Here is a 14,105-nt window from a genome sequence, read left to right on the forward strand (position 1 = left end):
TTGCTGGGTTTAATACTGTAGGTTTGCGCTCTGTGCTATGGTTTGTCCTGCCGTTGCTTCAGCTCACCGCTTCACAGTGAGTGCTGCTAAGAGCTTCCTCCCTCCCTGCAAAGACTGCAGCTGCTTTCTATTTTTTAACGTGGTGCCACTTTAAAGTTGATGTTCTGATCTCTGTAGTGCTAAGGGCTAGTGAACTGTAAAGTGCTTCCTGCATTTTTTTTGCATGTAGAGGAGTGGGAGAGGAAAATCCCAGATACCTTGCTCATCCTCAGCTTAGAGTTTTGGAAGGTGAGCTCTGCTTGGATAGGACTTTTATTGCTGAATTAAGCTGCTGCTGCTAAGACTGCATGTCTTGGAGAGTGACGCCTGATTAACAGCTCTCATTTGCACAAAAATTGCATGAGTTAAAGCTGGGTGTTTAAGTTTTATCCAGTTTAGCCAAGAACCTGTGGGTGATACCTAATGTGTATAGAAGAGAGCAGCTGTTGTCTGTCCTCTTTAAAATGGAGGTGTTGCCCACAGGAACTCCTGGGAGCAGCCAGCAGCTGGGAACAGTCAGGGCTGCATGCTTGTGGCAAGCAGGGCTCACCAGCTGTGGGCCTACAGCTCACCTGGTGCTGTTGCAGAGGAGCCTCACCTTGGTGCCTGGGGAGATTAGGAAGGCCTGGGGCTTCCAGATGGGCTCATGGGCTCTGTTTGATCAGTTGAATTGCAGACACCCGCAGCAACCTTCTAAAGTAACTAAACAGCACTGAGAGGGAGAAAAAGAAGGAAAAAAAATATGGTGACCAAAGAAAGAAGAAATGAATCTCCTTTTCTCTTCCAGCCCAAATCCTGGTAACTGACTGACAAGAGTAAATGCATTTTGGTTAAGACGGGGGAAGTAAATGTGTATATCAAGCATCTACTGACAGAGTTAAAATGAGCGCAGAAGAAAGGCGTGTGAGGAGCAGGGGCCCGGGCTGGGGAGCATCAGCGCTGGTGGCAGCGAGCAGCGGTTCCCTGAGCTGTGCTGACGCGGCAGGGAAGGGCCAGGAGCAGGAGGCGAGTGCTTTGCCATGGCCTGTGATAGCACGTGGCCATGTGCTATCACACTATGCCACATAGCATAGTGGTGATTACCCACACACTGCTTAGAGGCTGGTGTTTTATGGGTTTAACTGTGTTGTAGCACAGCAACTGAGAAGCAAATACATAATATCTGTGTGTAAGTATGAGCATATATATATAACTTCAGGCTCAGTATAGATCATTTGGGATCACTTTCCATTCTGTGCTGTAGTGGGAGGAGTTGGCAGGAGTGCAGCTGCATTCAAGGCTAATCTGGCAGGGCACGCACCAGATGTTGGAGGAGTGCTTTGCTTGCACAGTATGAAGAGTTACTGCCTCATGCAGCTTTGACAGGTTCTGTACAAAAGGCAATAAGGTTAAAATTCAAAGACTGCTTTGTGTAAAATCAGGAGAAGAAATTCTCCTAATTGTTTCCACTGTAGCTTGGGTCACAGGAGTCTCTGAGCTTTCTGAGAAATTGTGTACCACATGCAAATACACTTCAGGGATGATATGTCAGCTCTGATTTATGAAGCAAATGCAAACAGTGATCTCCACTCAGTTTCTAGGAATTTGTCTGCAGCTTTACGTGCGTAATGCATTATATTCTTTCAGATATTTTTCTGTTGTGCTATTGATCTTAAAAGGAAAGCCTTCTTTGTAATGCAAAGGTCAATGTGGCAATGGTTTGGAATTCTGTTCTTGTAAGACTTTGTCTTGAGCATGACACTTAGTCCTTCTGTGTATTATGGTAGTTCGTACGTAAAGCTCTCTCAGAAATGAAGTATTTATGTGTGCTGCTGCTTGAAGTGCAGCAATCTAGGCTGTGCATGAGCACTTCATACCAAGACTATTTTTTTGTTTAATTTTGTACAGTAATTAATGTGCGTGATCAGCTAGACAGTTAAAACCAAAAGAAAGATTATCTACTCTAGGATTTCTTCACTTCGGCAATGAGTATTATATCAACCATTTATTTCATCCTTTTCTTGCTATATTCAATTTTCCATGCGTAAGAGAACTGTGATATTTCTAGACAAGGCTGATTCTGACTACACAAAATATAGGAAAATATACTGAATATGGAAATGGAATATATTTTCTGTGATCTTTTAAATATATTAAGTTTTTAATAACAAGAAAAAAATTCTAAAGGGAGGAGTTAACACAGAAGCTTTGAGTTAATTTCAAAAGAAATATGAGAGAAGCAAATTAAATACGTTATTAATTTTGAAAAACATTCACGTATTTTCCTTCAGTATTGTTTTCAGGTTTCTTTTGGGGAAGGGAAGGGAGTTCATTAAATATTTGAATCTGTAGTTCAAAAGTATGTATTTTAGAATCACAAAATTATTCAGGTTGGAAAAGACCTTCAAGATCATCAGGTCCAACCGCAACCTAACCGTGCTACCCCAACTCTAACAGCCCTCTGCTAAATCATCTCCCTGAGCAGAGGAGTGCTTTTTTTTGCAACAGTTACCTGCTTTTCAACATTATGGTGATTTCTCCTATGTACGTAAGGTGGGTAACAGATGAACCTCTTGTGCTTGAGATCTGCATCATAAAATAAAATACAGTGCTGCATTGAAGTAGATGCTGTACGTACATGAATGTAAGTTGATATTTATGTATAAAGCTACTTATGCTTTCTTTTTTTTTTTTTTTTTTTTTTCTTTTCAGATCAAGTTTTTCCTCCCACATGCAACATAGAAAAGAATTTTCTGTCTTTAAATTACCTTGCGGGATACCTACAACCAAAAAGAGCAGAGGGGTGCCTAATGTCTAACTTGGTCCAAGAAAGGGAGGTTCACATAATTGAACTAATCACTCCAAATTCCAATCCATACAGGTAAAGTATCATGAAAGATATAAAATCTGAAATCACAGCTAGATCTTTCCCTTCTGTATTGGAATTTAAATGAAGATTTAGTCATTTCTTCATTACAGGAAGAGCTTGGACCTTAACATTTTAACTTAAGTAGAAACTAGTTCTTCATCATGTAAAGACTCTGGATTCTGCTTCATGATTCCAGGATTTTTCTGGACAAGACCATAATGCACAGTTTTTATGGATTTTACTCTGCTGTCCTTCTCTAGACAGAAGTCTTGCTCAATCAATTGATGTTTTCTAGTGAAATGAATAAGGAGGTGTGAATAAGGACAAAATCTGACAGGGATTAAAATAAGCCCACTGAATGGGGAGGAGAGAGAGGAATTAAAAGTAATTTTGACCTGTCATAGGTATTGATGACTTACAGTAACCCAAGGGCACTGATTCCCAGCCAGGGGTCTAGAGGTCATGAGTGATCTGTGATCCATGGTAAGAGTGTCACAGTTCTGCAGAATCATAGCCGTATTTTCTGTAATGTTTCTGGTTGAGCATAAGGTATAGTTTGATAATCTATGAGAAAAAGGGTTAACAACAGTCCGTTCATTTTTGGAAGGTTTATAAATAGTTGTTAGGAAGATTAGGTAGCTCTCTGTACATGTTATTAGAATTATCTAAATTGTCAAAAGTGCTGTAAACTGGGAAGCTAAGATGGTCAAAGCATTCATTCTTTGCCTGTCTTTCTTGGATCTTAGTGGAAACGTATGAATCGTGTTTGCTACAGATAATCATACCTGGAAAAGCTCTTCATAAGTGCTGAGTAATGTTGCTAGAACAGAAATTTGCCATGGAACTTATTTTTGCAAGAAGAAAAGCACAATTTCAGCAGAGATGAGGTAGAATTAAAATGTCGTCTGTTTTCTGCAGACTGGCTTTCCAGCATTGTCCACTTCTGCTCCTTATGCACTATATTTCCCATCTCTAGCCAGGAAATCACACAGGGAGACAGAGGTGGAAGATTAATTATCTCATTGCACGGTGCTGAATCCAGGGTCTGAAAATACTCTCTTTCCTAGCAATCTTGGCAGAGCAAGAAAGTGCTGAGGTGATGGAAGGCAAGTAGTTAAGTCCTGCCTGTCTGTGGCAGTGGATAGTAAGCCCATTTTGAATCATGGTATTAGTTTGTAGCAACATCACCATGAGTCTTTTACAGCGTTATGTGATGATTAAGGCCCTGTTTCTATTCCTCTGGGCATTTAGTGTTGGCTGACAATGCACGGTAGGAGTTTGGTTTTTTAGATGATAACACTGCAAAATATTTAAGTGTTACAATACTAAGAAAGACAGTGAGTATGTTAAATTTCTGCTTGCTTCATAAATAGTTCCACAGCTATCTTTACAAACTTTATCTGCACAGAAGCTGAAGTGAATATGTGTAAAGCTACATGAGATAAAACAGAAGATGCCAAGATATGAAGTCTCAATGTAGAAAATTAGTTGAAACTTGATATTTGGAGATGAGCACATTCTTAGACGTATGTTCCCATAAGATGATTTGGAAGTAAAGGTTTTTATGTTGAATTAATATTTTGCATGATGAAATGTTATTGCTCTACTTACTGTACTGAAGTGTTGAAAATCTGGATAGTGTTCGTCTATTTTCCAGTGATCAGTAGGCTGTACATCTGTTTTCTTGTCTTTTTAAAGTGTATATCCAGAAGTATTGGAAACTAAATAGAACAGATTAATTCCTCAACACATACATGATCCTAAGCAAAGTAATTTCAACAATTTAACTGCATAGACAGAGACATTGCCTGATACAGCATTTTTGTGTTTTTTGGTATTAACTTGCTTGTCTTTTTGCTTTTTTAAAATACCATTTTGAACTTTAATTTTGTTATACCCAGAGGAAACTGAAACAACTATATTTAGCCTCAGCTGGAATGAAATAAGCAAAGAGTGTAAAGCAAACAGCTTGCCATATAGCTAACCTGCCCCAAATAATAGCTGAAATGAGTAGCACACTTCTTGTAAACAAAGAAGCAAACAAAAAAAAATTGTCTAAAAAATACTTGTATCTGTTGCAATGTAAAATCATTCAAGAGTAAATGGAATAACAATCTGTTTTGCACATGTTGTGTTGTCTGGGATAACCTCCAGCATTTTAATCAGCTGGCCAGACAGTGGAAACATGATGGATTGGAAGAAGGTTGATAGCTGGAAATTTCTGGCACTCTGGTCTTACTTTCCCTCTATTTTCCACACACAGTGCTTTCCAGGTGGATATAATCGTTGACATTAAACCATCTCAACCTGGCGCCAAACTTGACAGAAATGTCGTACTTATCCTCAAGTGTAAGAAATCGGTCAACTGGGTTATCAAGTCACATGATGTCCAAGGAAAGCTGGAAGTCATTGTAAGTTATGGCACCTTGATTTTTTTGAGAGGTATCATGTACGAACAGTATGGAATCCATTTGAATGTGATATGCTACTAGTCCATATTGATTTTTTAATGTATTCTAAACTGCTGGTGCTGATGCAAACCAACATTGCAAGGAGTAAGTACAGAAACTGTACATATTTCTTTTCTCCTTTACATACTGACCAACGTGTCCCAAAAGCCAGGTAGTTACTGCAAGGATTTAGTCTATGTTTTCTTGATTTCTGTTGAAGTACACTCACTGTTGAGTTGAATCTTCATCTCTTTTCTTGCTGTTAATTTTGTGAATGAATCTACAGGTTCATCTGAGAAGTTGGAAAGATGCCTATGAAATCAGAATAGATAATTCTAGATATAAGTCGTACACCCACATTGTTTTACAAGTGAAAACTGCTTTTTGCCTTCCACTTGTGATTCTAGTGGTCTCCAGCCTTCTTCCTTGCCAGTATTTCTGTCCCCAGCAAGTGTTTGGTCAAATTGACCTCACCTCTGCTCAGACCGCAAATAGTAGGTTTTATAGAATTTAAAACCAGGGTCTGTCAAGCTGAGCATTTGAAACCATACTTAAACATAATTGGAAGCTCCAATTCAGAATGGTTTTTGGCACAGGCTCTGTGACTCAGCATTGTTTCTACTAAGAAAATAAACCTTTCCTTTTTTGGAGAGAAAGAAAACCTAAATAAAAATTACATTAGGCTTATTTCTCTCTTAAGTAGTGAGTTGAGTGCATTATAAAGTTGAGCTTAATGTTGGCTCGAGACCAGCCAGCGGCCTATTGGTTAACAGTTTTGCAATAACCAAAATGCACCGTCGAATTCATACAAACATAAATGGCTAGAGTTTATTTGCTAGCTTTCTCTGTTGAATGCGTGCAGGTCAATACTGAAAGGACCCAAAGGATCTACATAGGTCTCTTTGAAAGTAACTCCTCCTAGTTATTTCCATATACAACAGATACAAACAACACAATACCACTATTAGGTAAATTCTCAGCTACAAAGCACTTCTTTTCAGCATATCACCACCATTAACTATGTGTTTTCGCCAGCAATGAATGGCCTGCATGCCATGCTCATACACATCACCAGCAGAGATGACCTACTGTTGCTATCACTGCTGCTGAAATGTGCCACCCTCTGCCTCACTGTTCTCACTTACATCCACTGTTTGGTCTCCTTAAATGTTTAGCAAGTGGCAGTGAATTTCAATGGGGGTGATTTTTTCTGCATGGAGGAGTTCAGTGACACACCTTTGCTTCATATACACTTCCATGTCAGATGCGATTCTGTCAGGCTGCCCCTCTGCTGCCATCTGTTACATAATAACAGACTGTAATAGAATATCGGTGGGAAGGTTCAGCCTCTACTGCTGTTCCACCAACATCTGTCTCTGACATTGTATCATAGGAGGCATTACTTTCAGAGCAACCCTCATAATCTGCCTACCACTCATTTCTTGCAGGATTTGATCTTTGGTTTTAAGAGAAACCAATTTTAAGGAAAATATGGTGGTGTTGCTCAGGAAATTGTCTGAAAAGACTTTCTAGTGTTGATAATGAAATTCTCTTCTGATCCTTGGCACGTCTTGATCATATGGACAGGTAGGGCTGATCTAGATCAGTAGGTCCGAAAAGAGTGAGATCAAGGTCAATTGTTCAGGATTAGCACATTTAAACAAAAGATCAAAAAACAACATTACACTTGAAACTTTCATTTTGGATTATTTAATAAAGTTCACTGTTGTATATTTAGACTGTTCTTCTTCCACATGATAGAGAATTGTGCACTAGTTCACTTCAGTGACATGTTTCAAAGCCATGAAGCTACCTCTTTGTGGATGTGAATTTTCAGAGAGACCATTTTTAGGAGATTTTAAAATGTCTTAAAATGCTGCAATTTTATTCAGAACAAAGAAGAAATATTATTATGTTTTGTTCAAGTTCGCCTTTAGTAATCATTGAAAGTGTGAGTAAAAAGTATAAGTGAAACTTTTCTCTAATGGGTGGCAAAAAATAATATTTTATTTAGGTCAGCAAAAAGAGTAAGTAATGCAGTATATGAAAATGTCAGTGTTTTAAAGACTGTATGTTTATGTTAGGATTCATGACTGTTTACTGGCTCATTCATATGGATGCCTAATTTTCCAAATGTGTGTTTGTTCTACTTTATATGGGGGAGGGAATTAAACAACCACTTATTATTTGAAAGTATGTACTGCGAGGATTTAGGATCTGTTAATATTTCTATTAAGCTAACGGCCTTTCCAAGCTCAAATTTAGACAATACATAGAAACATTACTAAACAATTAGGTAATGTTTCACAATGTGCTTTTTTATTAGTTGAGTAGGTTCCATGCACTTCGATTTTCCTGATATCTTGCCCTCAGTTTTAGTCTTGAGGGGATTGACAAACTGAGAGTGAAAGGTTAAAGCTGTGCTGCCTCAACCCGGAAAGCTTGAGTGAAGGTCCAGATGCAGAGATGATAAATGATCATTTATCATTTCCCACCTTGCCATGCTCCTTGAAAATTGATGGGCACAAAATTGAGTAAAGAGAAAACAGTTTGGGTAAAATAATTGCACACAGTATATGTGTAATGTGTTTTTCATGGGCTGTGTTCAGATCCTGTTTGCAGCCTTATGTCCTTACATCAGCTTGAGTTTCTGTGCTTGTTGGACTATCGGCACTTCACGTTGCTCCCTTCAGAGTAGGTGTCTTCTTACACAGCTGTGTACAGATTGTGCAGTGGAGAAAAAAAGTGAAATTGCAGAAAGATTTGATCAATTCCACTGTATTGAGGGGGGTAAAGAGTGAAAGAGGTAAAAAGCACAGAACAACAAATCTCTGATGATTCCAGAAGCTTGGAGGAGTTGTCCTTTAATGAGGAAAACTGCCTGCCAGTTTCTGAAAGGATCTCTCTATTTGGAATAGCTTTCTAGGCGGCTCCATGTTGATTGCCTGTACTGTGCAAGGGTGTTGACAGGGCAGGCATATGAAGGAAGGTATGCCTATTCCTGGAAGCCCTTGTGATTGGTTTTGTTTCATTAAGTTGATGTAAGACTGAACTTTTACAGGCGCACTGTGGCATGGAGAGGTATAAACAAGCTCTGAAAATGTTCAAGAGCCAGCTAGAACTGAAAAGTTCTGGGATAATATTTGTTCAGCTGTCTCATTTTAACAAAGAAAAAGAAGAGGAAAGTAGAGAGGGAAATCCAGCAAAATTGGGATGGCATAGAAATTCTAGCTGGTCGAAGCGGTATGGTAATATGAAAATGTGTGATAAATCATATCCAGATTTGTATCTATTGGAAAAATAAAATATTATTTGACCCAAAACAGTAATAAGGCACTGAAATTAAGATACTCATGGCTTCCTTTTTGTTTCTTCTGTTTGGTGGTATTTACTGGTCTTTGAAAACTAGTAACAGTATCCTCAAACCAGACACTGTCACCTAAAATTCCCTGTAAGTTCTGAGTGTTTGAAGTATGCACAATTGGGTCATTAGAAAGAAATGAGGGAGGGAGCTGAAGATAAATAATATACAGCCTCTATGATGGAGAATATAATCAGGCATGGAAATTAAGTGTGTGCTGTAAATTGAAAGATGTAATCTGCATATAGAAAAAGCAATTCAGTCACTTTGGAGGAATTGTTGAGTGGGTCATCATGCCCTTTCCTGCTGTGTGAGTATTTTCAGCTTGTTATGTAGTTTGTAATGGAATTGTTACAGTGATAATAGTGAAACTGTAAATGTTAAAATAAATTCATGTATCTTTAGCTTTGTGGGAATACATATTTACACATAAGATGCCAAGCACTTAAAAGAAAGTTGAAATGTAATATCAATGCATGTTTTCTGTCTGCCCCTTTGACAGCTAGGGATGCTTGTTATATATCCTTTCGACTTGCTTATTTGGACAAGAAAACTTTCTCCATGTGTGCAGCACTTCTGTTTTTAAGGTGGCAGAGTTTATTTTATTTCCCAGGTGATCTCAGTTTGCTGTTATTAACAGAGTAAAAGTTTTCAACAAAATATCACTGTCCCTAGTCCCCATTAAGTATCTTTAAATGGTAAGTAATGAACCATGTTTTTCTTTGTTTGCAGACATCGAATAGTATTGGTTTTGGAAAGGAAACAGAACGATCCATGGCTATGAGTAAATCAGTTATACCCGATATTCCTTCCTCACATGAGAGTTTGATCAAGTGGGCATATGAGCATAAATATAGTCCAGTTACTTCCTATACAAAAGCCCCCGTAGCTAACAGATTTCATCTGCAACTTGAACATACAGGTGAGCTTCAAGATGGACTTTTATCATATGGTAGAAATAAATACTGTCTTCCCAAGAGTATGATCTTCTAAAAGTCCTTTCTCAATTTTGGAATATTGTTGTTGGGGATTGTGCTATTTTCACTGCTCCTTGTAAAGTATGCTGCTTGTATGTGTAAGTGCTCATTTAAAATTAAAAAACAAAAAACTGTGGCTTCTTGGTTAGAAAATCCCTGACAAATTGTATTACATCCTGAAGTGGAATTAAATGGTTATATTCTGTCCAATTCAGAAGCTTGACCATGCTCAGTATTCATTGGAATGAGACTTCACCAACTGCATATTTTGTCAGTCAATAAATGCAGTTTTGGTTTTTATAAAAAATATGAACATGTTTCTTTGGACAATTAAATGAAAATTTAAATTGTTGACTGAAAAAGCTTGGTTACCAGAAAAGTCTGAGTAACTGGAATAAATACAGCCATTTAAAAAAAAATTATTTGGTCAAAGTCACTGCTGACTTAAATATACCCTAGTCCAAAGAAGCTAATAGAATTACATCTCCTTTGGTGATAGTTCTGAATTTAAAGCCCTAAAAATACCATTTTCTTTTTTTGATAAAGTTTATATTCACAGAAATTTTATCACTTGCACTCTTCTGGTTTCCACATAATTTTCTATTTGGGTGAGGTGCTAAAATTTCAATCCTGAGCAGTACAGCCTGCAATCCAGGAGATAGTGTTCTCATTTCCTCATCTTAAAGTTAACTCTAATTTAACTTCACTCTGGTTATATAAGTAGTTCCTCAACAGTAGAATTTGTATTTTCAAGTAATAGAAGAATTTTGTAGGTTCATATGACTGACTGATACTTTAGCAGCACTAAACTAGTGTATTTCTTGGGTATGATGTTTTCTTTATGTTTGTGGTGGCCTTTTGCATACAGTGAGGCCCATTCAGAGTCTGTTTTTAACTATTAGGGAAGCATATTTCTAGAAGAAAATAAACATACCGACATTAAGTGCCTCGGTATCAACTATACTGTTGGTAGAGGAATTGTGGCTAATAAAGTACAAAGATGATGCTTTATGGATGCCTTTCAGAAATTCCTTTCTGGATAATGGTTTTTTACATAAAAGTTCTTCAGCTCTGAATACTTTTAGGAAAAATACCTAATAAGCCAAAAAACTTTTTTTCTATCTTTAGAAGAGATGAATGATGAAGAAGACCATTCTCTTCCTCCAGAGCTTACAGAATTGCTGCATGGTGCAAAGAATCCTGCATTAAGTGATGGCCTGACTTTCCCTTTTCACATTAATAGAGGAGGACATGACACAGGGGGAGAAGGAATTTTCCCATCCAGGGATTCAGTGGATACTTTAATTAATCATGACTTTGAGCATTCCCTCTCAAAACACAAAGAACCTGAAGAAGTTCAAGGCAGTGCTGATGTAGCCTTGTCAATAAAGTGTGATGACAAAGTCATGACAGTGGCTGTAGAAAAAGATTCTCTGCAGGTAAGTGTGGTCTCTTATCCTCAAATTTGGGCAGGCTTTTTTGATCAGATTATTTTATTTGTATTTTGATGGAAAACAAGTAGTCTAAGATTCAAAGCAATTTTCACCCTCCTCACCTTCCCCTGCTTTCCTCTCCCCCCCCCCCAGGAGTTTGATGGGGAAACTGTACTGTACCTATTCTTTGCCATAACTCTTGTTTCCTCTTCTCAGTAATGCAGTAATTTGTAGAGAGCTTTCTGATTAAAGCTTCGCAGGATTGATTCTGTAGAAAACTGTGTTCAACCATTGGTTGGTTTTTAATTTCTGTCGTACGATGAAACTGCTTTTGGTAGCTTTGTAAGGCCTGAATATTTCAATGAAGAGGCAGCTAAGGGAATGGAAAGCTGGAGGGTGAAACTATGTAGTCTGCTGTTACCCATTATGTGCTATTTTATTCTGTCTTCACCATCTACCAGCTGACAAGTCGCTTGAACCCATTTGCATTGTGGAAAATAGCTTGATACAGACTAAAACATTTTTAATTCAAGACCAAATGGAGTTTCTGTCAGTGGATTAATAATGAACCTGTTGTTTCCTTTGTTCCATGTTACACTTATTCCCTGTCTGTCAAGTATAACAACATTTTGAGATTGACCTTCCCTGGATGTCAGTACAATGAACTTCATTTCGTCTTATCAGTAGTCATGAACAGTATTCTGAGCTACACTTTAAGAAAGGGTCTAACACAATTTCAGTGGAGGTTGCAGCCATTTACAAAGCATCTTTGTTTTAGGCAAGTGGCTACACAAGAACTGAGCTCTCATTGCTGGATCACTCTTGCAAAGCCAGGATGAATGGTACCCATTTCATTCTGGAGTCTTTGCCGAACAAATGTGGGACTCGGACATCGTATATCTTGGACAAGATTGTTTATTTTAACTCTGTAAGTATTTTACAAAGTGGAGCCTTCTTCTCTGCTGCACAGCATAGTGATACAAGGAAGCCACTGTAGTTAGCTTTAGCCTTTGCAGGAAAGAGGCATCCTGACCTTTTCCTGTTGAGCTCAAACCTAGTTCTAGCTACAGTCCCTGTATTCAAGAACGTATGAAGGCTATACATTCCATCTGACCTTGTGGTCAGATAGTATCCTATAGGAAAAAGGAGGAGTTGAAGTTGCATGCTTTTACAAAATTACATGGCTGAATCCTCTGTACCAGTTTCAGAGAAGTTGCATCTACTTTCCTTGTGCAGTTTAGATGTGCCCACACTTAAGAGGTAGGTATATTGCTCTAAGAAAGGATAAGAATGAAGTTCTGTGATTGCAGAGAGCAATACCATTTAACTCACTTACTGGATTGCTTAAGATGTATTCTTTCTTTTAGAATGGTGGGTGAAAAGGCTTTCATAAGTGAGGAAAATAGATTGTGCACGCTTCTCTCTTGTATTTTGGATTCATATTTATTTGCTATCAGTTGATGCATGTGATGAAGAGGCTCTGAGTGTTTTTATGTGAGTGATGATGTCGAGGAGCCTACTTAGGTTCTACCACTTTCATGCTGGCTCAGCTTATGACCTTAAAAATGTTGCGACTAATCTGGGTTAGGAAGTAATGACACATTTCTCTAAGCTTTCCAGTGCTTATCTTTGGCAAATAATGGAAAGCCACTGGTCCAACCCAAACACTGCTAAGGCAGTCTGATCTGACCTTGCCTGACTAAATCTGTAGAGCCTGACTTTAGTAAAAGTCCTAAACCGAGGCTGTAGATAGAAACATCTCCAAACTGTAGAATAGCATGTGTGTGGAGCTAAGTATTGTCTTTGTTCCTGTTATTATATTCTGTTGTGGTCCAAACCAAAATGGATATTTAATGCTTCTCTCCTTTCTCCATCATGTCTTAAGAGCCTTGGTTACTCGCTTAAATTCAGAATTGTGCATGGTATCAGTGGAGTCCCAAAGAGGGATATGCCACTTCGTAGTGGTTGCTCTGTGTCCAGGAAAACAAATATGAAGTCTTAGAAGGATGGGGATGAGCTGTGCAGTTGCAGGGCATAGGTTACTAACAGAGTGAAGAAGGCTGCTAAAAGAAAACTGGAATTGTCAAGTGAGGAAATGGAAAAGTGTGCTAAGGAGGAGTGGAAGAGCTGAGTAGAAATTCAAATTGAAAAACAAAGAAAAAGACATAATTTCTTTGGATATGCATCTCAAAAAATAAAAATGCAAATGACAGAAGAGAAAAGCCTTTAATGACCCTAATACTTGCAGTGATTTTTTTCATGTGTGCATCAAGGAAAACTGTAAGTTGTGAAAAATCACTTCAGAAAGCCATCTTTTCTAATTAATGTTGGCTATAGAAGTGCCAGAAATAGAATGGAAATACTGAAATACTGTTTTAGATACCAGCACCCAGACCAGCATTTTTTATGTCTTTGCTTTCTGAATTCTGGAAACAAACTAAAGGACTTTCGCTAAACATAACCTATGTATTTTCAACAGCTTTGTGTCAAGCGTATGAGATGTTCTTTTACCATCTTTTTAGCTGGTGCACTTCTTTTGGCTTTCACGTTGTTGTGAATAGAGAAGAAAATAATAACTGTAAAGAGAGAGTGCTCAATTATCATCTAATTTTATGCTATTTGCAATATGCTATGTGCAGATTGTCATTCAGCTATCATCACCAGCAGAAGGCAGCAGCTTTGATGATGATGACATGGAATCAGGTGATAATGGATTTCCAGGGGATGCTGATGAGGGAGATGTTACTTTCTCAAGCTGGCCTGAAATAGCGGTATGTTACTCTTGGTTTTGCACCTGACAACTGAGAAAAACCTCTTGTAATTGGCAGTTCACAGAAATTACATTAATAATATAGCAATTAACTTGTCTTTACCACTTTTCCTTCCACTTCAATTTCTTGTGACCCTGCTGAAGGGTTGCACTAAGTAAAAGGAATGTGGGAGGGGCATTACTATATACTCAAATTTGTCCTTTCTTTGCTACTACTTCTAACTCAG

At 38.1% G+C, this 14,105-nt stretch overlaps 1 protein-coding gene across 1 annotated transcript in view; it reads left to right on the forward strand.

The window, feature by feature from the left end:
* Positions 1-14,105, forward strand: part of TGFBR3 (transforming growth factor beta receptor 3) — a 111,656-nt gene that overhangs the window by 77,377 nt on the left and 20,174 nt on the right. The window contains exons 6-11 of the mRNA XM_042873837.1: positions 2,731-2,899; positions 5,151-5,298; positions 9,431-9,620; positions 10,804-11,114; positions 11,887-12,036; positions 13,748-13,879. Coding sequence (XP_042729771.1) covers positions 2,731-2,899; positions 5,151-5,298; positions 9,431-9,620; positions 10,804-11,114; positions 11,887-12,036; positions 13,748-13,879 — 1,100 coding nt within the window. The remainder of the gene's footprint in view (positions 1-2,730; positions 2,900-5,150; positions 5,299-9,430; positions 9,621-10,803; positions 11,115-11,886; positions 12,037-13,747; positions 13,880-14,105) is intronic.

The sequence above is a fragment of the Lagopus leucura genome, unplaced genomic scaffold (assembly GCF_019238085.1).
Source record: "Lagopus leucura isolate 7727_CA_CO unplaced genomic scaffold, USGS_WTPT01 Super-Scaffold_100009, whole genome shotgun sequence".
In the NCBI taxonomy this organism is placed as follows: Eukaryota; Metazoa; Chordata; class Aves; order Galliformes; family Phasianidae; genus Lagopus; species Lagopus leucura.